At 37.6% G+C, this 24,425-nt stretch overlaps 3 protein-coding genes and 1 long non-coding RNA gene across 9 annotated transcripts; 2 read left to right on the top strand and 2 right to left on the bottom strand.

The window, feature by feature from the left end:
• Positions 1-80: 80 nt before the first annotated feature.
• On the bottom strand, positions 81-699 carry LOC124293643. The gene is made up of 2 exons (XR_006903517.1): positions 536-699; positions 81-421 (listed from the first exon to the last, which is right to left on the bottom strand). It is a non-coding gene; the product is annotated as an uncharacterized LOC124293643 (long non-coding RNA).
• On the top strand, positions 151-23,096 carry LOC124293641 (protein I'm not dead yet-like). 2 transcript variants are annotated; one of them, XM_046735261.1, is made up of 13 exons: positions 151-241; positions 330-447; positions 694-959; positions 1,201-1,315; positions 1,402-1,466; positions 1,658-1,783; positions 1,931-2,260; positions 2,408-2,786; positions 4,139-6,179; positions 6,480-6,561; positions 6,732-6,882; positions 8,213-8,321; positions 8,497-8,849. In XM_046735261.1, exons 1-9 carry the CDS (start codon positions 162-164, stop codon positions 4,409-4,411), a joined length of 1,752 nt encoding a protein of 583 aa, XP_046591217.1. In that variant the 5' UTR covers positions 151-161; the 3' UTR covers positions 4,412-6,179; positions 6,480-6,561; positions 6,732-6,882; positions 8,213-8,321; positions 8,497-8,849. The 2 variants fall into 2 exon arrangements, with proteins under 2 accessions (XP_046591217.1, XP_046591218.1); XM_046735262.1 differs by lacking the exons at positions 6,480-6,561; positions 6,732-6,882; positions 8,213-8,321; positions 8,497-8,849 and adding an exon at positions 21,642-23,096 and having other exon boundaries at positions 4,139-4,467.
• On the bottom strand, positions 8,125-17,881 carry LOC124293642. 2 transcript variants are annotated; one of them, XR_006903516.1, is made up of 3 exons: positions 17,721-17,881; positions 11,887-11,986; positions 8,125-8,336 (listed from the first exon to the last, which is right to left on the bottom strand). XR_006903516.1 is itself a non-coding variant. In XM_046735274.1 (3 exons), the coding sequence occupies exons 1-3, from the start codon at positions 16,674-16,676 to the stop codon at positions 8,238-8,240; spliced, it is 318 nt and encodes a 105-aa protein (XP_046591230.1). In that variant the 5' UTR covers positions 16,677-16,842; the 3' UTR covers positions 8,125-8,237. The 2 variants fall into 2 exon arrangements, 1 of the variants encoding a protein (XP_046591230.1); XM_046735274.1 differs by lacking the exon at positions 17,721-17,881 and adding an exon at positions 16,558-16,842.
• On the top strand, positions 11,239-23,096 carry LOC107220192 (protein I'm not dead yet). Of its 4 annotated transcripts, none has more exons than XM_046735266.1 (10): positions 11,239-11,256; positions 17,330-17,426; positions 17,515-17,632; positions 17,879-18,144; positions 18,386-18,500; positions 18,587-18,651; positions 18,842-18,967; positions 19,115-19,444; positions 19,592-19,970; positions 21,313-23,096. In XM_046735266.1, the coding sequence occupies exons 2-10, from the start codon at positions 17,347-17,349 to the stop codon at positions 21,583-21,585; spliced, it is 1,752 nt and encodes a 583-aa protein (XP_046591222.1). In that variant the 5' UTR covers positions 11,239-11,256; positions 17,330-17,346; the 3' UTR covers positions 21,586-23,096. The 4 variants fall into 4 exon arrangements, with proteins under 4 accessions (XP_046591222.1, XP_046591221.1, XP_046591219.1 ...); XM_046735265.1 differs by lacking the exon at positions 11,239-11,256 and adding an exon at positions 14,361-14,379; XM_046735263.1 differs by lacking the exon at positions 11,239-11,256 and adding an exon at positions 14,555-14,700.
• Positions 23,097-24,425: the final 1,329 nt, after the last annotated feature.

Raw genomic sequence — 24,425 nt, 5'->3', positions numbered from 1 at the left:
TGACGACTTGAATGTCAAATGAGGATTGATGTTTCTTAAAAATAACGAACGAAAATACGAACAAACACATTCTTAAACACTGTAGCTATGAAAATATTTATTTCCTCTGATTATTGGCTCATTCCTTATTATTCTTCTTATCAGGCTAAATAAAACCCAATATGAGCACTGCAAAGCAGGATATCATCGCGGTTGAAGCTGCCGCGGAGAAAGAGCCATGCCTGGAAACGTCTGTTCCAAGGTTCGTTTTGGACAATTAATTTGTGATTATTTTTATCCCTCATTTCCACCCATGTCTCAACCAGCAATTTTTCTTATTTATCATTTAGGAAAGCTGCGAGTTTCCGACAACTTCTACTTCGATTCATTGTCATATACTGGCGATCCATTGTTGTAATAACATGGCCGATAGTTCTGTCTCCTATAATAATTTACAACAATGAACGGGTGAGCGAAAGTTAAAATATTCACATAATTAGCTTCACCGAATATGTATAACTTGTTAATGTATTGCATGATTTTTCAGTTTACTTACACACACCCAGTAATCGTAATACGTGTTGTTCTGATCGATATCAATGCCGTAACCGTTTCTTAGTATTCCCAGCCGGTTCGTTGCTGCGGTTACTTTATCATTATCAAATCGAGAATATCACAACGTTACTGCAACAAAATTCATTTCTCTTTACACAGATGTACAGATGTTTGTACGTCGTTGCTATGATGGCGGTCTACTGGGTGACGGAAGCTCTGCCGCTTCCAATCACATCCCTCATGCCGATTTTTCTTTATCCGATAATGGGGATATTGAGCACAACCGATACAACGAAGTGTTATTTAAACGATACCACAATGATGTTCCTCGCAAGTCTTATCATTGCCGTTGCAATTGAACATTCAGGATTGCACATGCGCGTTGCTTTCCTGATCATTAAGGTAGTTGGATGCGGTCATAGGAGGTAAATATATAACTTACGCTCTAGGCCTCACCGGCAATTACTTACGATAATGAAAATGTGTTGTAATTTTAACGAAGGCAACGGAAACCGGTTCAACTATCTCAAGTACTTGCGTATCATGTGTCGATATTTGTAATATTTGAAAGCGAGATTAGATCCCGCAATTGCAATTAATATGTGAATGCTGAACTGATCCTGTGTAATTATAAAAAACAATGATTTTTTCTTGTACTCTTCCAAGGTTATCCTTCGGTATTTTTCTGGTTACCATGTTCATTTCTATGTGGATTTCGAATACCGCCGCTACGGCTATGATGATTCCAATAATTAATACTGTGCTCATGGAAATGGAAAATGTAAGCGGAGTTATGCTCAGTTTACAGAATCGTATGCCGAAAATTCTGACTTGTTTATTAATCTTGCCTTATTGTTTTCATCGCAGCAAGGACTCGGCGCTATGTTTATCGAAGACAAAGACGACTTTGAAAACGCCGAAGGTGGTGAGCCGTAAGTAATTTCCAGTCATTGCTTCGAAGGAATCCTGAATTTTGAAGTATAGGCTTACAGTAATAGTTGTCAGCAGCAGTTTACAGTATCGTTTCAATGGAGCAACAAACCACTTATGGAGATTATTATAAACGAAGTTAATGGGTATTGGAAGGCTGTTTCTTAAATTGGTATCGCACATTTTTTTTTAGTGCCAAGAAACCGACCCGTGCCACGATGACGTACTATATGATCGCATCGTACGCCTCTAGTATAGGTGGTACAGGTACAGTAGTTGGAAGCGGAACTAATTTAACTTTTAAAGGACTTTACGAAGGGTAAGTGTATTCGCACCGCTAACACGTGGCGTTAATTTCATTTTTTTAAACATTTTTTCTCTTTAAGTTGTACGGAAAATACCTCAAACCATGTTACGTATGACTCATCGGAGATATTTGGCTGATGAAGAATTATTTAACTTTCAGACGGTTTCCACATAGTCCAGGCATCAATTTTTCGGAATGGATGTGTTACGCTGTTCCACCAATGCTCATTTGTGGTTTTTTGATATGGATATGGCTACAAATTATGTACATGGGAATGTTCAGGCCAAACAGCAAGGATGCTCAGGATATAAATATTGGCCGGGAGGGTGAAAAAATTGCCGAAAACGTTATTCAGCAAAAATACAAGGACTTAGGGCCAATCACGTGGCACGAATCTTGCGTTGCAATTCTGTTCGTTTTAGTCATTTTCATGTGGTTCTTCAGAAAACCTGGATTTGTTCCCGGGTGGCCCACATACATTACTTCTATGTGAGTATGAAATTTCATTTCAAGAATATGAACACTTTTTCCACTTCGTATCACCTACCGGTCTCGTCTGTATTCATACCGTGTTACGTATAAAAGTATTATAAATTGATGCACATACTTCCATATAATTTTGTTCTGTATTTCCAGGCCCTTCAAGGACTCCAGTTCAGCAATTTTCGTCACGCTTTTAATGTTCATAATCCCCGCAAATCTAGACTTTCTCAATTCGTTCAGTAAAGACCCCAGCAAACGTCCAACAAAACCGACTCCCGGATTGATAAGCTGGAAATTAATTCAGACAAGAATGCACTGGGGTCTCATGTTCGTTCTTGGCGGTGGTTTCGCTTTATCTGTGGGCAGTACTGATTCAGGACTCTCGACACTACTGGGAAATGCATTAACTGGCCTGCGGTATTTGCATCCAGTAGTTATTTTATTCATCGTTTGTTTCATGGCTGAGATGATTACAGAATTGACCTCGAACGTCGCGATTGCCAACATTATATTACCGATACTTGCTGAATTGGTAAGTGGACAATTGTATCGTACATTATTACTAACCTACATTTATATATAATACATGGCTAAGAATAGTACTGAATTTTCATTACATCTGTGGTGCAGAAAACACTTTCCCGTTGAATGTACGGAATAAAGCTCATGACGGGTCAAATTACTTTACTTCACCGGTATAACAGTACTCACTTCAGTTGACGATTATAGGACTCATTATAGCTAAAAAAATACGAAAACAATTTCGTCCATATGAGAAATCATACTAGGGAAATAGAGTTGACTAACGATAAGATGAACTTGAAGATTTTTGCATCTGCGAAAATGAACTTTGATACATTGTATCTTGGGAAACATCATTGCAAGAGCAACGACATGCAGGACTTTTTTCTTCCTCGTCAAATCATCTAGCAACAGCTATTTTCGAATTTTTTTTTTTTAATTCGATGTAAACTGCATCTTTTTATAAATTAATACCTTGGCACGCTGTGTCTTTGGTACGTTCATTTCAAAAACGAAGTCGTACCTGAATTTTCTTCCTCGTTCGATTATCTAGTGGTGGCTATGTATAGATATTTCAAATTTTGCACACACATTCTGTGATTGAGGGAGTTGATGTAGTAGTACCACAGTACCAGTTTGTCAAAAAAGTGGTTCAGTTTTTCTGGATCAGTTTTAGAAAAAATGTAAAAACAGACGCCATTAGATAATGGAACGAGGAATACAAAATTCATGCACGACTTTGCTGTCGGAAAGATCATACCAAAGATACAGCGTACCAAAGTATTTTAAAAAATTGTAAAAATAGCCACCACTGGGTCATTTAATGAGGAAGAAAAAAGTCCCATGTAAATTTCCACTTAGAATGATTATTTCTAAGATACAGCGTGCCATAGTTCATGTTTGCAGATGCAGAAATCTTGAAGGTTATACGAGAGTGAAGAAGTATATTATTATATTGAGGACTATAATATATTCGTACAAGGATTACGAATGAGTAGTTCAAAACTATCGGGCTCCTCCGTGATGGTCGCTATAATTATGGTCGCATTTTGATGAACGAAGTATTGGAGCCTCCTGGCATGATAAGATAATCTTATCAAAGTTTGCTGTATCTGCTGAGTGGAGAAGTTTACCGAGGGTATTCTTGAGTCAGTCTTAAGATGTGTTGAATTGTAAATTTCGTAAATTTTGTAATCGCACGTATTCTTAAACTTCGTCCAATCTACTATCATTCGAAGATATAATCCTTGTGCATAAGTATAGCAAGAATATCGTTAAGGAACAGGAGGTAAAATCATCCAAGTATTCAACGTTACAATGCGATCAACTAACCGAATAATTTTATGGTTTGATTGTTTTTAGTGCGTATCGATCAAGTTGCATCCGCTGTATTTGATGTTACCGGCTTCCTTGTGTTGCTCATTTTCGTTTCATCTGCCAGTCGGGACACCGCCAAATGCCATCGCAACTGCGGCCGGACACATTAAAACCAAGGATTTGGTGATAGCGGGTATAGGTCCAAGTGTAATTACGTTGATAGTGCTGACTATCGGATTCCCTACTTGGGGAAGCGTCATATACGATCTCCACGAATTCCCAGATTGGGCCAACATGACGATGAGTACCAAGAGTTAATGTATTCCGAAAATTTGAGGTGCATATCATCGATATATGCCGATAGAGGACTATACATACGTTTGAGAATTTAATGAAGTCATTTACCAAACAAGTTTGGTAAATAAAGTTCCTCATCCCAATTCAACAAGCTCATTTGATTCAAGACTATTCGAGCACTTCGGAATGATTGAATCAAAATTTAATTATATTCTTTCCGAATGCAAACTGTTATCCGAATCATCTGTATAAACACAAATAAATGTAATTTAAATGGCGGTCTAATTATCGTTTCCGGTGCCATAAAAAGAAACAAAGGGAAACGTTTGAACGCATAACAATTATGCGGTCACTTTGTCGTTTGCAGAATTCGTCACATGATGCAACTTGCCTCATGTCCTCAATTGGTGTATACTAAAGGAAATAGGCAGATGGAATGAAGGCTGTAAATGTCAATTATCATGTATCACTTTGAACTTTTTCACTGTTTTCCGAATACAAGAGCAATCAATAACTTCTTATTCAACGAAGCATAACATATTTCTCAGGTTAGATAATATTAAGTGTAACTCTGTTACGTACCGTTCGTAATTTCAACAAAGGTTGTAACCGTGCAATGTAATTTAATTGGGGACCTTCGGTTAAGCTATCTTCATAGGTGTAATACACATCATGTACTGTATAGCACTTTGGCCTTTTGTAACTTGTGAAAATTGCAAAAGTAGCTCTCTATCATTATAGTCGTTGATTCACAGAAGATTCATGATCGTAATTAATGTATAAATATTACATGTAATATCTTCAATACATTTCAAGCCTTCAAAGAGAGTTGTGCTAGTTAATTTTTAGGTACTCCAGTAAATACGTTTTTTGCGAGTTGTGAAAGATTCGTTAACGAGAACTACTTACGCCATAATAAGGTTATTAATAACAGTATGAATAGAAAAAACAAATTTCACGATTAAAATGAGAGCGAGTAACTCATCGTATAAGAGTGGAAATCTTTACCTAACTACGATTGTCGTTCATTAAATCAATCATCATAATTATCACCTATCCAGATAATTAATCATTTTCTGGTTAGTTTATGAGAATAAGATTTTATTTTATAATTAATGTGATGAATTGTTTATTCCATTAAGTCACAAATATAAATCAGCCTACTGTATTAGTCGGCGATAAAGATTCAATATGGTTATAGAAAGATAAGAGTACAAATGACACTTGCAATCATGATATGTGAAATAAGAACTCACATCAAAATGTTAGACGACCTTTATTTTGGTAAAAAAGACCTGTTTACAGCTGCTGCTGATTAGGCTCGGCCTAATAGATTAAATATTGGGAAATAAAGAGGGTGACTCGAGAATAGCAATAAGAAGGGCAAAAATTATACCGTGTCAGAATCTGTCTTGTCCTCGACCAATAGAATTGTGGTATACATACAGCTAAACGCCGACGTGAAATCATTTTACAACGTCATTTTAGAACCATCGTAACAAAGAATAAAAGTAAGCAAGAATATGCGAAACCTTGATGATTTTATGACCTCCTAATGAATAACGGTGGAGTCCATTCACTTTTCAACCTTTTTCTACGATCTAACAATGTTGTCATTGCTGTTCGGCAATTCCTAGGGTGAAGAGAATGTTGCGTTTAAAACGATACTCAGGGCCGACACCCTTTGCAAATTTGCGAAAGATTTGGGTCACTCGAAGAAAATCCAAATGTTTGAGATCCTGGTCATGTGCTTTTCAGTTCTCGTGCATCGATCCTTGAAATTACACAGGTAAATGACCGTGGCTTTTGACCGGCCAAATGTGTGACTTACACCCGTATTCATAGTCCTTCCTTGAGGAACACGGATTCCTTGTTCATGAAACATGAAATGAGAACAAGGAATCCTTGTTCCTCAAGAAAGGACTATGAATACGGGTGTTAATCTACGACATACTTAACTATTTGCCTTAAGAAACAGCCAAGTTCTTCGTAGGGGAACACATGGTAATGGGCCATGAGTATCCTGTAACGACACTTTCAAAATCTCCGATAATATTCCTATATTGAGATCAGGGTTATTTACTTTCAGATACTACGTCAAGATTAACCGCACGCACAGTGGGCTTTAATGGTCAATATAACTTGTGTTGAGTCCCTTCACTTGAACTCAGGTAAGTCTATCGTTGTCCAATGATACTGCTAGCTCAGATCGAACAGCGGACAAATTTTGATATCACCCAATTCGTAGATGGAAGTTATCTCCACACAGTATTGGCATAGCACCAAATTGACAATTCATTTTTTCCAAATGAATTTAAAATATCTATACGCTATGTTACAGAGACCGCGCGAGGTGAGGTATCAGGAATCTGCAATATCTGCAACACTGAGTATTACCATTCCATGAACAGTGCACTACGCACGGCAATTGTATACCCGATTCAACCGGCAGTTGGTGTTTGATGTGAAGCGAAAAGTTCACCACCCGAGAAGTAAGCGAATGCTTCGAGCGAATACAAAGCTTTTCAATTAACTTTAGTTTTATAGGTATTTCATAAGATGGCGTCGGTAGACAGTGAAGGATATAGCGCCACCGAGAGTCCTCTCCAATTATGCGTAAAGTATATTTTTATCCTGCCGGCTGTACGTACAACCGTTAACATAAGATACTCAAGTGTTTGAAGCGATAGATGAAATTATTAACACTAACTATTAGCATAGATATGTCGGAAACGTGTTTTTGTTTGCAGGACAATGGGAAAAATCTGACAATGAGAAACATCAGAAACCTGCACTTTAAATATTACTCAAACCTCGACCGATAACTGAAGAATATAGAGATAGTTATTCTAGTGGGCTTTGGTGTGACAGCCGAAAATCGTCGAGCACTTGCGTCCCCTGAGATGTTCCAACGATAGAGTTGAGAACTTATTACACAACATCAGAGAGTTACCGATTTCGACATGATGCTGGCTGCATTCACCTTCCCAGTAACGCAGTCTTCGCATTGGGTAGCCCAAGCCAGTAATTGACCTGTGTGTAATTACCGACTTGTCGACGATGCGAGAAATTCATAATGAGAAGAAATTTCTTCCAAAATTCATAGCAAAACAGTGATTTAATTGAAGTATGTAGTACAAAGGTACCCGAGAGAAGAATGTATACATAGATCATGAATAATAATAGATCAGATGTGATAATTATGCTGAGACCAAACAGTATGAACGTATATGCGGTCCATGTACAATATTAATATATGTGATCCATTTGCGATTGATGCGTGATGCATACTCTAAATTTTATAATTTTCCAGGAGACAAACTAGATTATCTACAATAATCGGCTATAATATGAAAATAGCAGAATTATTCACTGCAAAATGGAATTCTATTCGACACGCGCTCGATGTACTTCATAACATTAATATTTATGATTATTCCAACAACTTTTCACATGCTCTCTCCATCTTGAGTTTTCGTAGGCATAGAATCGAAACGCTGTTTTAGCTAGTCGCAAGTGAAGTATCTACGTTGGGTAGAGAAGCAGCATTGTTTTTGAAAAAGTGTTCGTACGAAAAAAAATTCAGAGTAACTGTAATACATCACGGATGCGCTAATTTTGATCGAGATGAAACGGATGCTCCGTATATGAGACAGTATTTAACGCAGTGTCCTGATCTAAAGACCTAAAAAGGTGATTGTCGACGATTTTTTATTTTTTTTTGATAGGGAGAGAAAGAAGGAAGCATCTTAAAACTTCTAGTGTATTTTAACACACATTTGAAAGGTACCAGCTAAAATTGTTTTCATCCAACTGTCGCAGAACGGCAGCGTTATTAGCTGACCCGTTACCTGGAGAATACATCTTTAGTAGACGACTGACCATCGAAGGGCGTAAGCCGCTTGACTCTGGAATCGGCAGGAAAGATAAAGTGCGTATTTCTTGTCTGAAATGTGAGAACTAGAATCATTATACATCATATCATCATATCATCATACATCATACATCATACATCATACATAGTATTAAAGTTCGAAACTAAAGTTCGGATGTTCAGAAAGTGACGTCACCAAAAATTTTTTTCTCTTGACGTCATCGATCTATAGTAATCGTCGACGACGAAAATTCTTCAGTCTGGAAATAACCGCGCAGTGGAGCGGACGGATGAGAATCGCGCTCCGCAGACTTCAAGTACCAGGATCTCTACCTCCTGGATCCTGCGCTTCGGGCCGCTTCCTGCTGCAACTGGAATTCCAGGACAAGCGCTCCGTAGTTTCTACGCTCCAGGTCCGCTACCTGGTGAAATTCGACTTCAGGGACAAGCGCTCCGTAGTTCTGGCTGTTCAGGTCCTTGACCTGGTGACTTTCTACCTTCAGGACTAACGTTTCGTAGTTCTTGCCGTCAAGGTCCGTGACCTGATGACTTTTGACCTTTCGGACTAATTTTCAAGTTTACAGGTTTGTTTATTGAAAATGTCATGTTTTATACTATCAAACCAATATGCATGCTTCACATAACATTTTTAATAGGAAAAAAAACCTAACGATTCGGATCAACGAATTGCAATTGGTGAGTGGTTGGCATGGTTTACATAAGAATACACGACCATAACTTCGTTCAGTTGGAGCTAAAATTGCTGTGCGTCGTGTTTAAGATCTGTTAGCACTTAGCTGATTGTTCTGTGGTATTTTTTGACGAAATTTGCTGTCATAAAATCACAATACGTTGTACTTACATGCATGCGTGAACGTGATTTGTAGCATTATATAGAAAAAATCTTACGGGTAGATTCGGTTTGCCTCACATGCACAAAGACAGTGTTCATTCTGTACACTGTGAAGCAAATACCAGAATTTTTCGAGGAGTCATCGTGCCTCAGTCTCCCCTACAACTTTGTCATCTGGTAAAACACTGACAACGAATAAGCGAGCGCCCGAGCACAAAAACCAGTTACATAGGCATCCGACCCCGAGCAAGCTTCAGCAAGTAAGTGTTTTAAAACTACTTATTTTTAATTCGTGCACCATTCTATTTGATGTACCAAAATGATCCAAAAAACCGTGATATCATGTTAATTGTCGAGCTCAAACGTAAGAATTCTGAACGAAAATGAATGTGATTTAACGTTTTTTTATGAGATTTTTAGTTCGTCGATGATAAAAAATATATGACAATTCAAAGTAATTTTATTTTTTTACATTTCAGACAAAAATGACGCACTCCATCTTTCCTGCCAATTCGAGATTCCAGCGCAAGGCGCTTCAATGGTCAGCTAATAACTTCGCCATTTTGCGACAATTGATGGTGAGTAAATTTTTCTTGTACTGTCCAAATGTGAGTCTAAATACGCTCGAAATTCTAGAAAGCTTCGTAAGTTATCTCCCGAACAAAAAAAAAATAACGAACAATCGTACTTTATTGATTAAAAAAAAAAATATGTGTACTTGTCCCGATCTTTCATACGGCAGCATTTAAAGAACCCGGTTTCCACTTTGAACCGATGTAAAAGATATTTTTTCTCCATTATCTGATTTGATTATTAACCTTTTTTCGGTGTTACTTAAATATTTAGCTGTATAATTATTGATTGCGTTCAGTTTTGAACCATTTGTAGACGATAATAGTACAAAATGAATCATTATAATCAACTATTTTTATAATATTTAATGGCAATTGTAATTATACGTCAGGTGGAATTTTTCAAACTTGTCATGTTTACAATGAATTATTTCAATTAATTTTTCGAGCAAGCCAAAATTCAGTGGCTATCAATGCACTGACAAAATTTATTACATAATTGATTAATTAATTAATTACATTTATCCTTACACAATATTTTTGATGTGTTGAAACGTATAATTTTGAAAAACTGGTAAATTCGAAAAATTAACGACGGAGCCAGGAATCGAACCTGGTATCTAGCGATGCTTTACCGGAGCCTTACTCCACTAGACCACCTAGCCGCCCTGACTCTGATGTCGTTAATTCCTCTCATCACCAGTAAGTTCAAATTTGTTTTCTTGTGCTGTGATAGTATGTGTGAATATAGAAAGTGTTCTTCCTTTTCGAGCACAACTTGTGAGAATGTCTGTAAGTGTGTTTACATTTTGGAATCTTACGCTTCTAATGCCTCGTGATTAATATTAATATTGATGATGCATATCCGCATTTCAATATTAGACGGTCATTGACTGTCTTACGAGCTTCGCATCAGAAGCGTAAGATTCCAAAATGTAAACACACTTACAGACATTCTTACAAGTTGTGCTCGAAGAGGAAGAACACTTTCTATATTCACACATACTATCACAGCACAAGAAAACAAATTTGAACTTACTGGTGATGAGAGGAATTAACGACATCAGAGTCAGGGCGGCTAGGTGGTCTAGTGGTGTAAGGCTCCGGTAAAGCATCGCTAGATACCAGGTTCGATTCCTGGCTCCGTCGTTAATTTTTCGAATTTACCAGTTTTTCAAAATTATACGTTTCAACAATGAAAAATGCCGCGTGATTAATATTAATATTGATGATGCATATCCGCATTTCAATATTAGACGGTCATTGACTGTCTTACGAGCTTCGCATCAGAAGCGTAAGATTCCAAAATGTAAATACACTTACAGACATTCTTACAAGTTGTGCTCGAAGAGGAAGAACACTTTCTACATTCACACATTTTTGATGTGTTCTTATACTGATAATATTTAGTACTATTCCAGGTATAACCCGAGGTGGTTATCAGTGGTTGTTGGAGGTGGTTGGCGGTGGTTGGAAGTGGTCGGAGGTAGACGAGGAGGAGGACGAGGAGGATAACGAGGAAGACGAGGAGAACAAGGTGGACGAGGAGGACGAGGATTTGTGCTCGGTGAGTTTAATATTTTTATAATATCTAATGGCAATTGTAATTATATAGTAGCTGAAATTTTTTGAACTTGTCATGTTTACAATAAATTATTTCAATTCATTTTTGACGCAAGCAAAAATTCAGTAGATATAAATGCGCTAATAAAATTTATTATATAATTGATGAATTAATTAATTACATTATTCCTTACACAATATTTTTAATGTGTTCTTATACTGAAATTATTCATTTGTATTCAAGTTATAACGCGAGGTGGTTAACGGTGGTCGTTGGAGGTGGTCGAAGGTGGACGAGGAGGATGACGAGGATTTGTGCGCTGTGTGTATAACGGTCTAAAGTATTGAATAGAGTAGGAGTAGGAGTAGCAGCGGGATCGGGAGTAGGATCAGGAGTAGGATCAGGAGAAGGATTACGACTAGGAGTAGGAGTAGAAGTACAGGAGTAGGAATACCCCTACCCTACCCTATCCTACAACCTACCCTACCCTGCCCTATCCTTCCTCCCCCTACCCTCTCCACCTCTCCCCTCCTTCACCCGCCCTTTCCCTTCCTTCCTACTCATACTCCTACTCCTGCTCCTACTCCTGATCCTACTCCTGATCTATTCACTACTTTTGAATGTTATACTCACAGTCCACAAATCCTCGTCCTCCTCGTCCACCTTGTTCTCCTCGTCATCCTCGTCCTTCTCACCGTCCACCTCCGACCCCCACCAACCCTTCGCGTTATATCTTGAATACAAATAAATATTTCTAGTATTAGAACACATCCAAAATATTTTGTAAGGATTAATGTAATTATTAACTAATCAATTATATAATAAATTTTATTAGCGCATTTATAGCTTCTGAATTTGTATATTGTGTGACTTGTAACATGTTAGAATGTTGGTGGATCGCTCTAGATGGGATGTTTCAAAAATGTCCATAAATTGGCTGACATTCGTATTTTTCTTTTTTGTGGATTATCTCGCTTCGCGGTGGTCGTCCAAAAAAAAGTCCATCGAGGCTGAAGGTAGCAGCCGGAATTAGCAGCCTATCTTTCTAATATTTATTCCAATGAGGTAGAGGAGACCGTCAATCAAAATTTCGTGAAGTACTTTAGACCCCTATATTTTGATAGGATCCCGAGGATGAATCTGAATTCCATTTTTATACTTCCGAAACATTCAATACGTTTGGCTGCTAAGTTTGGATGCTAGCTTTAGGTTCATGAAAGTTCTGAACAAAATATCTACGGCGGAAAATTTCACACAAAATGTCGACATCTACTTTGGAATACAATTATGTTTAATGTAAAGATCTAAATTTATTCATTCCTCTATGTTCTTTTTTCGTTTCGCTATAACTTTTGAAATACTTGATGCATATTTTTGAAAATTTGTGTATTTGTGTTCCACAAAAGTTGCCGGAAACTGGGGCCGGTACTGTAAGTGATAACGTCACAACGATGTGGAAGCCTCAAAACTACGATTGGCTCTCAAAGTGTCGCATGGAAAGATAAATCGACACTTTCAGTGTCATTTGAGAGTTTTTTTCTTCTACTTTCGTTGTGCGAATAAAATTTATACTTTCACCGTTGTTATTTGCAAATACGGCAGAAAATCTGGACAAATTTTATTTCCGATTCGATGTGAATGACCCTTACCTGACTAATTGTACCCTTAGGAACTCAGAAAACGCAGCGGAAAGAGCGTAGGACCAACAGGAGAGAAACGGCGAGCGAAAAAGCACCTGCTGAAAAATGTCGAAAACACAGGTTCACGTTTTTTGGCTGTAACTTTTGATGCGTTGATCGCAGCGTATTGGGACTGCGCCCAGTCGCTTTCTCTCGCAAAATTACGTCAGAATAATGCACGGAAGAATTTATTCCGGCACCTTCCAAAATCGCGAAAATTTGTCGCCAAAAATGCAAAGGGGTTAGCCTTACTTTTTCTTCATTTTTTGAGGCGAAAATTTTTGGTCTCGGATTCGATTGAAATGACCCTTACTTGACTCATTGGACCCTCAGGAACTCGGAAAACGCAGCGAGAAGAGCGTGGGATCAACAGGAGAGAAATTACGAAGGAAAAAGCTCCAGCTGAAAAATAGGATAAACTTAGGTTCTGGTTTTTCGGCTCTAACTTTCGATGCGTTGATCGCAGCGTATTGGGACTGCGCCCAATCGATTTCTCTCCCAAAATTACGTCGGAATAGTGCTACAATTAATCTATGCCATTTTTGTTAATACAAAATTGATTGGGTGAAGGATGCACAAAACACGATCGCGTCGCTCGTCTAACTTGACATGAAAGATTCGTTGAATATGGTAAGATAGCACGGAGCTCTGTTGATATTTATTCTGTGGAGTTCGAGGTTAAAGTTCAACTGCAACCACATTCATACGTTACTTGTATCTCAGCCGAAGAGCAGATAAGCACCCACAATAACACGCACTTTTCCGTGTCGACGGTAAGCCGTGTAAAAGTTTCCGATACTTTGTCTTTGCAAAGACAGATTAGAAAACATATTCCCAACTATGCTGTTGTTTAAAAAGATCGTCTATATAGTCTGATTTCAATTATGTCGGTTTGTTTTCCGAACCGGAGGTGAGCGGAATTGGCTTATAAAAAAACAGCAACACTCAAGCCGACAGTAAATCACGATATTGCCTTATTATTCCGTGTACAAATTTGCATTCCCATCGCGGTTTCATTCGTATATCAACAACGCAACGCCTCGAGTCTGGCTGAAATCGAAAACATATTTTCATGGTGTATAAAAAGTTGGCGAGTTACATTTTCCGGTCACTCATACAGCAGCCTTCGAAATGCAAGGAACCCTGCTCGGTAATGACCGCGACATTGATAAAATCTGGTGGTTGTGCCGATAACATTCCTCAAGATTGCACGTTCAATATTCTGATACGTGTACTGCATGCAGAATAGAATAATACAGAACTGCACGACGAATGTCAATATGCCACTTCATCGCATCTCTCTCCACTTGACCGTTCTTTCTGTGCACGTTCAATTGACGAATTAGTCTACTAGGCGAGTCCGCGTCTCGGTTTGTCTACTTCTGTGACTAGAGAAGCTCAACGCGGATATGCCAAAAACGATTGGCATGTGGTCGAGGATCGAGGAGTAAGGACGGTTCAGTATTTCGTTCAAGTTCGTCAGATTCTGTTATATATCATAACATATTCATTGTCAGACTTTTCTCCAATTTTCGAGAGGAAATTGAGCGTCATTCTTATGTTACACAAGAGTAACCGCCCGAGGACGATAAACGTTTGTATAATTATGTGTTACGAATGGACAGAGCTTGTGAGTGGATTTTCACACGGTATCGCATATGTTTTTATACGTGAAGTGCTATTTTTATAATGGGATGGTGCGAATAAAGATTAGTTATAACGTTTACTACTGGTGTACGTGACGTGAATTGTGTATATAATAAGGAAGGTAATTCATTTGAGTATTAATCGTTAATTTGAGCTTATCTACTAGTGTTATTAATCGTCGTTTCGTCTTTTTTGTTTAACGAGAGGCGATGCTGACTGCTAGATACCATGGAATTCGGAAATACATTAGTTCGGGAAAATAGTTGAGACGTGACCGAATACCCGTATTTGTAGTGAACGTAGATAGTTTGGCCAGAAAAACACGCTTGAAAATTATACATGTATATTCGTATTAGCTGTAGTCTATCAAAATCATAAGCGATAATCGTTTCATAGGTATATGCGTCATCAATGTCGTATAATTTGTCATCATACTCGATTAGGCATATGTGTTTATAATTAGCGAACGCGGTAGGCAGAACCGTTGACGAAGAAATATTTTTCGTCAGTCGAACATTAACTTTCAAGTCTTACAGGGAATAAGAAAACGACGAAAGCCAAGGCGATTATATTTCAATACTTATACCTATAACTGTCTCTATTATATCGTGATTATACAGTGAATAAATACTTTACCATTACTTCTTAACCGTTTAATTAGATTCTTGAATCAACATCTACGGTTTTCCTTTCTTATACGAAAGTGACTGACCTACATTGATTTGAAGTGCAGTGTAGATTATTGCACCGTACGATGCGGACTTTCAATATCGTAGAAGTAGAATTTAAAAATTGCAGTAGTAATCATCCACAAGATAAATCCAAGAGTGCATATTTGCTTGACAATTTCTAAAACCTAAAGTATCAGAGTGAAGTGTTCAACTCGTAATGAATTCTTAAATATGGAGGAAACAAATATTCAAATATTTCTCCTACTTTTCCGCTCTCGGGAACTTGCAGAGAAATGAGTCTATTTTCGATGATAACCAATGAACCTCACGAATGAAATTTGATCTTTATAATATAAATCTTTGTTTACGACTAAAGAAAATCGCTGAAAGTGGGTCTTGGCTACTCTTTGTTTTTACAACTGCGCAATTGCTTATGTGCAACCAATAGGTGGGTATTTGCAATTCAATTAAACTAAACTTGTGTGTCGGAAAATGAATATTGAATTGGATGAACTGAAAGTTGAACAACCGTTGGGAAAGGGTCTATTTTATTTTCTATGTTTGTCTTTGCTTTCTCCGGTTGGTTATCTTTCCTTCGCTTCAAAGCTTGTTACAATGTTTAACATAATTTACATACATGAAGTGCCAGTATTGATTTCAATGCAGTTAAGAGCGGGTTGATAACTATATTTAGCATTACATGTCAAAGGTGATCAATAAAATTGTTATATATGTTTCATGAACTTCATATGATGGAAAATCACGTTCGCGAAATAACGCACTGTTTTTCATATTGCGTTAGTATTATACGTAGAATTATACGTCCCATCGATTCGAAGTGTAAACATTTAATTCGGAAGTTTGCACTGCAAATTACCAGGTGGCATTCCTCGCGTTACCGACTCATTCGCCACAGTCGTGAAATCCGGTACTTCGGTCTGAGATATACCAAATTAACGATTTCAAACTATTATTTGTTCCTTGGCTCTTTCAAGTTGGCCTACTTGACATTGGTTAACAATCAATTCTTGATCTTGTTATTCTGTGTTACGTTCGTAACAATACTGTACAACAAAGTATGTCCCCAATTCAAATCTTTCTCCATTTTCTTCCAACGTTTCGCAATCTTGCATATCTTCTAATACTCGTATATTCGACCACCCTCCATTTTGGAAACTTTCCTTCTATTTCAACCGTCCCTTATACCTGCAAAGCCTCATCCTCGTTCCATTCATTAAAAATGTTTTGGAGTTTCCTTTCCTCGCTAACGCTCTTACGTATTTTTATATGAACCAAAACCTTCCAACCTTTTGTCCTTTCGATAATCAGCGTTAAATACTTCTGCACACTTCATCCACTTTCCATCATTTTCTAAGATAGCACTTCTTAATTTTGAACTTAAGGGGCAGTCGCCGTTAAACCTCATCACTGTACACGCGTTTTTTAGCTCGTAACAAACTGTTGATTATTTCTTATAAGGTTATATACCTACAATCAATAAGTTCGCACGTCACTTCTATCAGACAAAGGAATATTCATTTCTGGCATCATTGTGTGCTTATAAAGCTTTAGTTCAGAAAAATTCGAGGTCACGTGGGTCGTTGCATTCGCAATACGCGGAGCGACATGTAACAAGATGTATTTATATATCCATCCCACCGTCGCATTCGCAAGTGAAAGAAGGAAGAAAACGCGTAGACGCGTAACAAATGTTTGTTCGTATTTTCATTCGTGATTTTCACGAAACTTGAATTACTTATTTGACATTCAAGAGATCAAGATTTGCCTACCTTGAAAAATGGTTATATCTTGACTACTTGAATGCCAATGCACAACATGCTTATTTCAAGGTAAATTTTTACCACTTGAATGTTAAATAAAGATAGAAGTTCCTTGAAAATATGGTAATTTCAAAGCAAATCCTGACGACTTGAATGTCAAATGAGGATTGATGTTTCTTAAAAATAACGAACGAAAATACGAACAAACACATTCTTAAACACATTCTTAAACACTGTAGCTATGAAAATATTCATTTCCTCTTATTATTGGCTTATTCCTTATTATTCTTCTTATCAGGCTAAATAAAACCCAATATGAGCACTGCAAAGCAGGATATCATCGCGGTTGAAGCTGCCGCGGAGAAAGAGCTATGCCTGGAAACGTCTGTTCCAAGGTTCGTTTTGGACTATTAATTTATGACTATTTTTATCCCTCATTTCCACCCATGTCTCAACCAGCAATTTATCTTATTTACCATTTAGGAAAGCTGCGAGTTTCCGACAACTTCTACTTCGATTCATTGTCATATACTGGCGATCCATTGTTGTAATAACATGGCCGATAGTTCTGTCTCCCATAATAATTTACAACAATGAACGGGTGAGCGAAAGTTAGAATATTCACATAATTAGCTTCACCGATTATGTATGACTTGTTGATGTATTGCATGATTTTTCAATTTACTTACACACACCCAGTAATCGTAATACGTGTTGTTCTGATCGATATCAATGCCGTAACCGTTTCTTAGTATTCCCAGCCGGTTCGTCGCTGCGGTTACTTTATCATTATCAAATCGAGAATATCACAACGTTACTGCAACAAAATTCATTTCTCTTTACACAGATGTACAGATGTTTGTACGTCGTTGCTATGATGGCGGTCTACTGGGTGACGGAAGCTCTGCCGCTTCCAATCACATCCCTCATGCCGATTTTTCTTTATCCGATAATGGGGATATTGAGCACAACCGATACAACGAAGTGTTATTTAAACGATACCACAATGATGTTCCTCGCAAGTCTTATCATTGCCGTTGCAATTGAACATTCAGGATTGCACATGCGCGTTGCTTTCCTGATCATTAAGGTAGTTGGATGCGGTCATAGGAGGTAAATATATAACTTACGCTCTAGGCCTCACCGGCAATTACTTACGATAATGAAAATGTGTTGTAATTTTAACGAAGGCAACGGAAACCGGTTCAACTATCTCAAGTACTTGCGTATCATGTGTCGATATTTGTAATATTTGAAAGCGAGATTAGATCCCGCAATTGCAATTAATATGTGAATGCTGAACTGATCCTGTGTAATTATAAAAAACAATGATTTTTTCTTGTACTCTTCCAAGGTTATCCTTCGGTATTTTTCTGGTTACCATGTTCATTTCTATGTGGATTTCGAATACCGCCGCTACGGCTATGATGATTCCAATAATTAATACTGTGCTCATGGAAATGGAAAATGTAAGCGGAGTTATGCTCAGTTTACACAATCGTATGCCGAAAATTCTGACTTGTTTATTAATCTTGCCTTATTGTTTTCATCGCAGCAAGGAGTCGGCGCTATGTTTATCGAAGACAAAGACGACTTTGAAAACGCCGAAGGTGGTCAGCCGTAAGTAATTTCCAGTCATTGCTTCGAAGGAATTCTGAATTTTTAAGTATAGGCTTACAGTAATAGTTGTCAGCAGCAGTTTACAGTATCGTTTCAATGGAGCAACAAACCACTTATGGAGATTATTATAAACGAAGTTAATGGGTATTGGAAGGCTGTTTCTTAAATTGGTATCGCACTTTTTTTTTAGTGCCAAGAAACCGACCCGTGCCACGATGACGTACTATATAATCGCATCGTACGCCTCTAGTATAGGTGGTACAGGTACAGTAATTGGAACCGGAGCTAATTTAACTTTTAAAGGACTTTACGAAGGGTAAGTGTATTCGCACCGCTAACACGTGGCGTTAATTTCATTTTTTTAAACATTTTTTCTCTTTAAGTTGTACGGGAAATACCTCAAACCATGTTACGTTTAACTCATTGGAGATATTTGGCTGATGAAGAATTATTTAACTCTCAGACGGTTTCCACATAGTCCAGGCATCAATTTTTCGGAATGGATGTGTTACGCTGTTCCACCAATGCTCATTTGTGGTTTTTTGATATGGATATGGCTACAAATTATGTACATGGGAATGTTCAGGCCAAACAGCAAGGATGCTCAGGATATAAATATTGGCCGGGAGGGTGAAAAAATTGCCGAAAACGTTATTCAGCAAAAATACAAGGACTTAGGGCCAATCACGTGGCACGAATCTTGCGTTGCAATTCTGTTCGTTTTAGTCATTTTCATGTGGTTCTTCAGAAAACCTGGATTTGTTCCCGGGTGGCCCACATACATTACTTCTATGTGAGTATGAAATTTCATTTCAAGAATATGAACACTTTTTCTACTTCGTATCACCTGCCGGTCTCGTCTGTATTCATACCGTGTTACGTATAAAAGTATTATAAATTGATGCACATACTTTCATATATTTTTGTTCTGTATTTTCAGGCCCTTTAAAGACTGCAGTTCAGCAATTTTTGTCACGCTTTTAATGTTCATAATCCCAGCAAATCTAGACTTTCTCAATTCGTTCAGTAAAGACCCCAGCAAACGTCCAACAAAACCGACTCCCGGATTGATAAGCTGGAAATTAATTCAGACAAGAATGCACTGGGGTCTCATGTTCGTTCTTGGCGGTGGTTTCGCTTTATCTGTGGGCAGTACTGATTCAGGACTCTCGACACTACTGGGAAATGCATTAACCGGCCTGCGGTATTTGCATCCAGTAGTTATTTTATTCATCGTTTGTTTCATGGCTGAGATGATTACAGAATTGACCTCGAACGCCGCGATTGCCAACATTATATTACCGATACTTGCTGAATTGGTAAGTGGACAATTGTATCGTACATTATTACTAACCTACAAATATACATGGCTAAGAATAGTACTGAATTTTCATTACATCTGTGGTGTAGAAAACGCCATCCTGTTGAATGTACGGAATGAAGCTCATGACGGGTCAAATTACTTCACTTCACCGGTATAACAGTACTCACTTCAGTTGACGATTATAGGACTCATTATAGCTAAAAAAAATAAAAAACAATTTCGTCCATATGAGAAATCATACTAGGGAAATAGAGTTGACTAATGATGAGATGAACTCCAAGATTTTTGCATCTGCGAAAATGAACTTTGATACATTGTATCTTGGGAAACATCATTGCACGAGCAACGACATGCAGGACTTTCTTCTTCCTCGTCAAATCATCTAGCAACAGCTATTTTCGCATTTTTTTTTTTAATTCGATGTAAACTGCATCTTTTTATAAATTAATACCTAGGCACGCTGTATCTTTGGTACGTTCATTTCAAAAACGAAGTCGTACCTGACTTTTCTTCCTCGTTCGATTATCTAGTGGTGGCTATGTATAGATATTTCAAATTTTGCACACACATTCTGTGATTGAGGGACATGATGTAGTAGTACCACAGTACCAGTTTGTCAAAAAACGTATCGTTTCAGTGGATCAGTTTTAGAAAAAATGTAAAAACAGACGCCATTAGATAATGGAACGAGGAATACAAAATTCATGCACGACTTTGCTGTCGGAAAGATCATACCAAAGATACAGCGTACCAAAGTATTTTAAAAAATTGTAAAAATAGCCACCACTGGGTCATTTAATGAGGAAGAAAAAAGTCCCATGTAAATTTCCACTTAGAATGATTATTTCTAAGATACAGCGTGCCATAGTTCATGTTTGCAGATGCAGAAATCTTGAAGGTTATACGAGAGTGAAGAAGTATATTTTTATATTGATGGCTATAATATATTCGTACAAGGATTACGAATGAGTAGTTCAAAACTATCGGGCTCCTCCGTGATGGTCGCTATAATTATGGTCGCATTTTGATGAACGAAGTATTGGAGCCTCCTGGCATGATAAGATAATCTTATCAAAGTTTGCTGTATCTGCTGAGTGGAGAAGTTTACCGAGGGTATTCTTGAGTCAGTCTTAAGATGTGTTAAATTGTAAATTTCGTAAATTTTGTAATCGCACGTATTCTTAAACTTCGTCCAATCTACTATCATTCGAAGATATAATCCTTGTGCATAAGTATAGCAAGAATATCGTTAAGGAACAGGAGGTAAAATCATCCAAGTATTCAACGTTACAATGCGATCAACTAACCGAATAATTTTATGGTTTGATTGTTTTTAGTGCGTATCGATCAAGTTGCATCCGCTGTATTTGATGTTACCGGCTTCCTTGTGTTGCTCATTTTCGTTTCATCTGCCAGTCGGGACACCGCCAAATGCCATCGCAACTGCGGCCGGACACATTAAAACCAAGGATTTGGTGATAGCGGGTATAGGTCCAAGTGTAATTACGTTGATAGTGCTGACTATCGGATTCCCTACTTGGGGAAGCGTCATATACGATCTCCACGAATTCCCAGATTGGGCCAACATGACGATGAGTACCAAGAGTTAATGTATTCCGAAAATTTGAGGTGCATATCATCGATATATGCCGATAGAGGACTATACATACGTTTGAGAATTTAATGAAGTCATTTCATTATTCAAATTTCCAAACAAGTTTGGAAGATAAAGTTCCTCATCCCAATTCGACAAGCTCATTTGATTCAAGACTATTCGAGCACTTGGGAATGATTGAATCAAAATTTAATTATATTCTTTCCGAATGCAAAATGTTATCCGAATCTTCTGTATAAACACAAATAAATGTAATTTGAATGGCGGTCTAATCATCGTTTCCGGTGCCATAAAAAGAAACAAAGGGAAACGTTTGAACGCATGACAATTATGCGGTCACTTTGTCGTTTGCAGAATTCGTCACATGATGCCACTTGCCTCATGTCCTCAATTAGTGTATACTAAAGGAAATAGGCAGATGGAATGGAGGCTGTAAATGTCAATTATCATGTATCACTTTGAACTTTTTCACTGTTTTCCGAATACAAGAGCAATCAATAACTTTTTATTCAACGAAGCATAACATATTTCTCAGGTTAGATAATATTAAGTGTAACTCTGGTACGTACCGTTCGTAATTTCAACAAAGGTTGTAACCGTGCAATGTAATTTAATTGGGGACCTTTGGTTAAGCTATCTTCATAGGTGTAATACACATCATGTACTGTATAGCACTTTGGCCTTTTGTAACTTGTGAAAATTGCAAAAGTAGCTCTCTATCATTATAGTCGTTGATTCACAGAAGATTCATGATCGTAATGTATAAATATTGCATATAATTCTTCAATACATTTCAAGACTTCAAAGAGAGTTGTGCTAGTTAATTTTTACATACTCCAGTAAATACGTTTTTTGCGAGTTGTGAAAGATTCTTTAACGAGAACTACTTACGCCATAATAAGGTTATTAATAACAGTGTGAATAGAAAAAACAAATTTCACGATTAAAATGAGAGCGAGTAACTTATCGTATAAGAGTGGAAATCTTTACCTAACTACGATTGTCGTTCATTAAATCAATCATCATAATGATCTCCTATCCAGATAATTAATAATTTTCTGGTTAGTTTATCAGAATAAGATTTTATTTTATAATTAGTGTGACGAATTGTTTATTCCATTAAGTTGCAAATATAAATCAGCCTACTGTATTAGTCGGCAATAAAGATTCAATATGGTTATAGAAAGATAAGAGTACAAATGACACTTGCAATTATGATATGTGAAATAAGAACTCACATCAAAATGTTAGACGACCTTTATTTTGGTGAAAAAGACCTGTTTACAGCTGCTGCTGATTAGGCTCAACCTAATAGACTAAGTACTGGGAAATAAAGAGGGTGACTCGAGAATAGAAATAAGAAGGGCAAAAATTATACCGTGTGAGAATCTGTCTTGTCCTTGACCAATAGAATTGTGGTATACATACAGCTAAACGCCGACGTGAAATCATTTTCCGACGTTATTTTAGAACCATCGTAACGAAGAATAAAAGTAAGCAAGAATATACGAAACCTTGATGATTTTATGACCTCCTAATGAATGACGGTGAAAGGAAACGAAGGTAAAAGCACCAGCTGAAAAATGGGATAAACTTAGGTTCTGGTTTTTCGGCTCTAACTTTTCATGCGTTGATCGCAGCGTATTGGGACTGCGCACAGTCGATTTCTCTTGCAAAATTACGTCGGACTAGTGCTACAATTAATTTATTCCAGCACTTTTCAAACTAGCGAAAATTTTTGCCGAAAATGCAAAGGGGTTAGCCTTACCATTGGATGAAGAATATAAAGACAGTTGCCCCGATGGGCTTAGATGTGACGACCGAAAATCGCTCTGTGAGATATTCCAACGGTATTGTTGAAAACATATTGCAGAACATCAGAGAGTTACCGATTTTGACCCGATACTGGCTGCATTCACCTTCCCAGTAACACAGTCTTCGCAATGGTTAGTCGAAGCTAGTACTTAGCCTGTGTGTACTGACCGACTTGTCGGCGATGCAAGAAATTATTGATGAGAATAAAGTTCTTCCAAAATTCGTAGCAAAACAGTGATTTAATTGAAGTATAGGTACCCAAGAGAAGAATGTATGCATAGATCATGAATAATAACAGATCAGATGAGATAATGATGCAGAGACCAAAAAGTATACATGCATATGCGGTCCATGTACGATATTGATATATATATATTCCATTTGCGATTAATATGTGATGCATGCTATAAATTTTATAATATTCCAGGAGACAAACTAGATTATCTACAATAATCGGCTATAATATGAAAATAGAAGAATTATTCATTTCGAAATGGGATTCTATTCGACACGCGCTCGATGTATTCCATAACATTAATATTCATAATTATTCCAACAACTTTTCATTTGCTCTCTCGATCTTGAATTTTCATAGGCATAGAATCGAAACGCTGTTTTAGCTGGTCGCAAGTGAAGCATTTGCGTTGGGTGGAGGAGCGGAATTGTTTTTCGAAAAGTATTCGGATGGAAAAAAATTCAGAGTAACTGTAATACATCACGGATGCGCTAATTTTGATCGAGATGAAACGGATGCTCCGTATATGAGACAGTATTTAACACTGCGTAGTGATTTGAAGACCTAGAAAGGTGATAGGGAGAGAAAGAACGACGCTTCTCAACACTTCGAGTGTATTTTAACACACATTTGAAAGATACGAGCGAAATTTTTCATCATCCAACTGTCGCAGAACGGCAGCGTTATTAGCCGACCCGTTCACTGAAGAATATATCTTCAGTCAACGGCTGACCATCGAAGGGCCTGGCCGCTTGAGTCTGAAATCGGCAGGAGAGATAAAGTGT

This window comes from Neodiprion lecontei, chromosome 3 (assembly GCF_021901455.1).
Source record: "Neodiprion lecontei isolate iyNeoLeco1 chromosome 3, iyNeoLeco1.1, whole genome shotgun sequence".
In the NCBI taxonomy this organism is placed as follows: domain Eukaryota; kingdom Metazoa; phylum Arthropoda; class Insecta; order Hymenoptera; family Diprionidae; genus Neodiprion; species Neodiprion lecontei.
This window is presented reverse-complemented; position numbering and strand designations above follow the sequence as displayed.

Excerpts from the sequence above, each read along its gene's own strand:
- LOC124293641 (XM_046735262.1), top strand. The coding sequence starts at position 162 with ATGAGCACTGCAAAGCAGGATATCATCGCGGTTGAAGCTGCCGCGGAG. Across the intron at positions 2,261-2,407 it reads CCCACATACATTACTTCTAT|GCCCTTCAAGGACTCCAGTT; the intron begins GTGAGTATGAAA and ends CTGTATTTCCAG. Across the intron at positions 2,787-4,138 it reads TACCGATACTTGCTGAATTG|TGCGTATCGATCAAGTTGCA; the intron begins GTAAGTGGACAA and ends GATTGTTTTTAG.
- LOC124293642 (XM_046735274.1), bottom strand. The coding sequence starts at position 16,676 with ATGAGGTTTAACGGCGACTGCCCCTTAAGTTCAAAATTAAGAAGTGCT. Across the intron at positions 11,987-16,557 it reads GATTATCGAAAGGACAAAAG|ATATAACGCGAAGGGTTGGT; the intron begins GTTGGAAGGTTT and ends TTTGTATTCAAG. Across the intron at positions 8,337-11,886 it reads AGGACGAGGATTTGTGGACT|ACAAGAAATACGCACTTTAT; the intron begins GTGAGTATAACA and ends CTCACATTTCAG.
- LOC107220192 (XM_046735266.1), top strand. The coding sequence starts at position 17,347 with ATGAGCACTGCAAAGCAGGATATCATCGCGGTTGAAGCTGCCGCGGAG. Across the intron at positions 18,501-18,586 it reads TGCTCATGGAAATGGAAAAT|CAAGGAGTCGGCGCTATGTT; the intron begins GTAAGCGGAGTT and ends TTTTCATCGCAG. Across the intron at positions 19,445-19,591 it reads CCCACATACATTACTTCTAT|GCCCTTTAAAGACTGCAGTT; the intron begins GTGAGTATGAAA and ends CTGTATTTTCAG.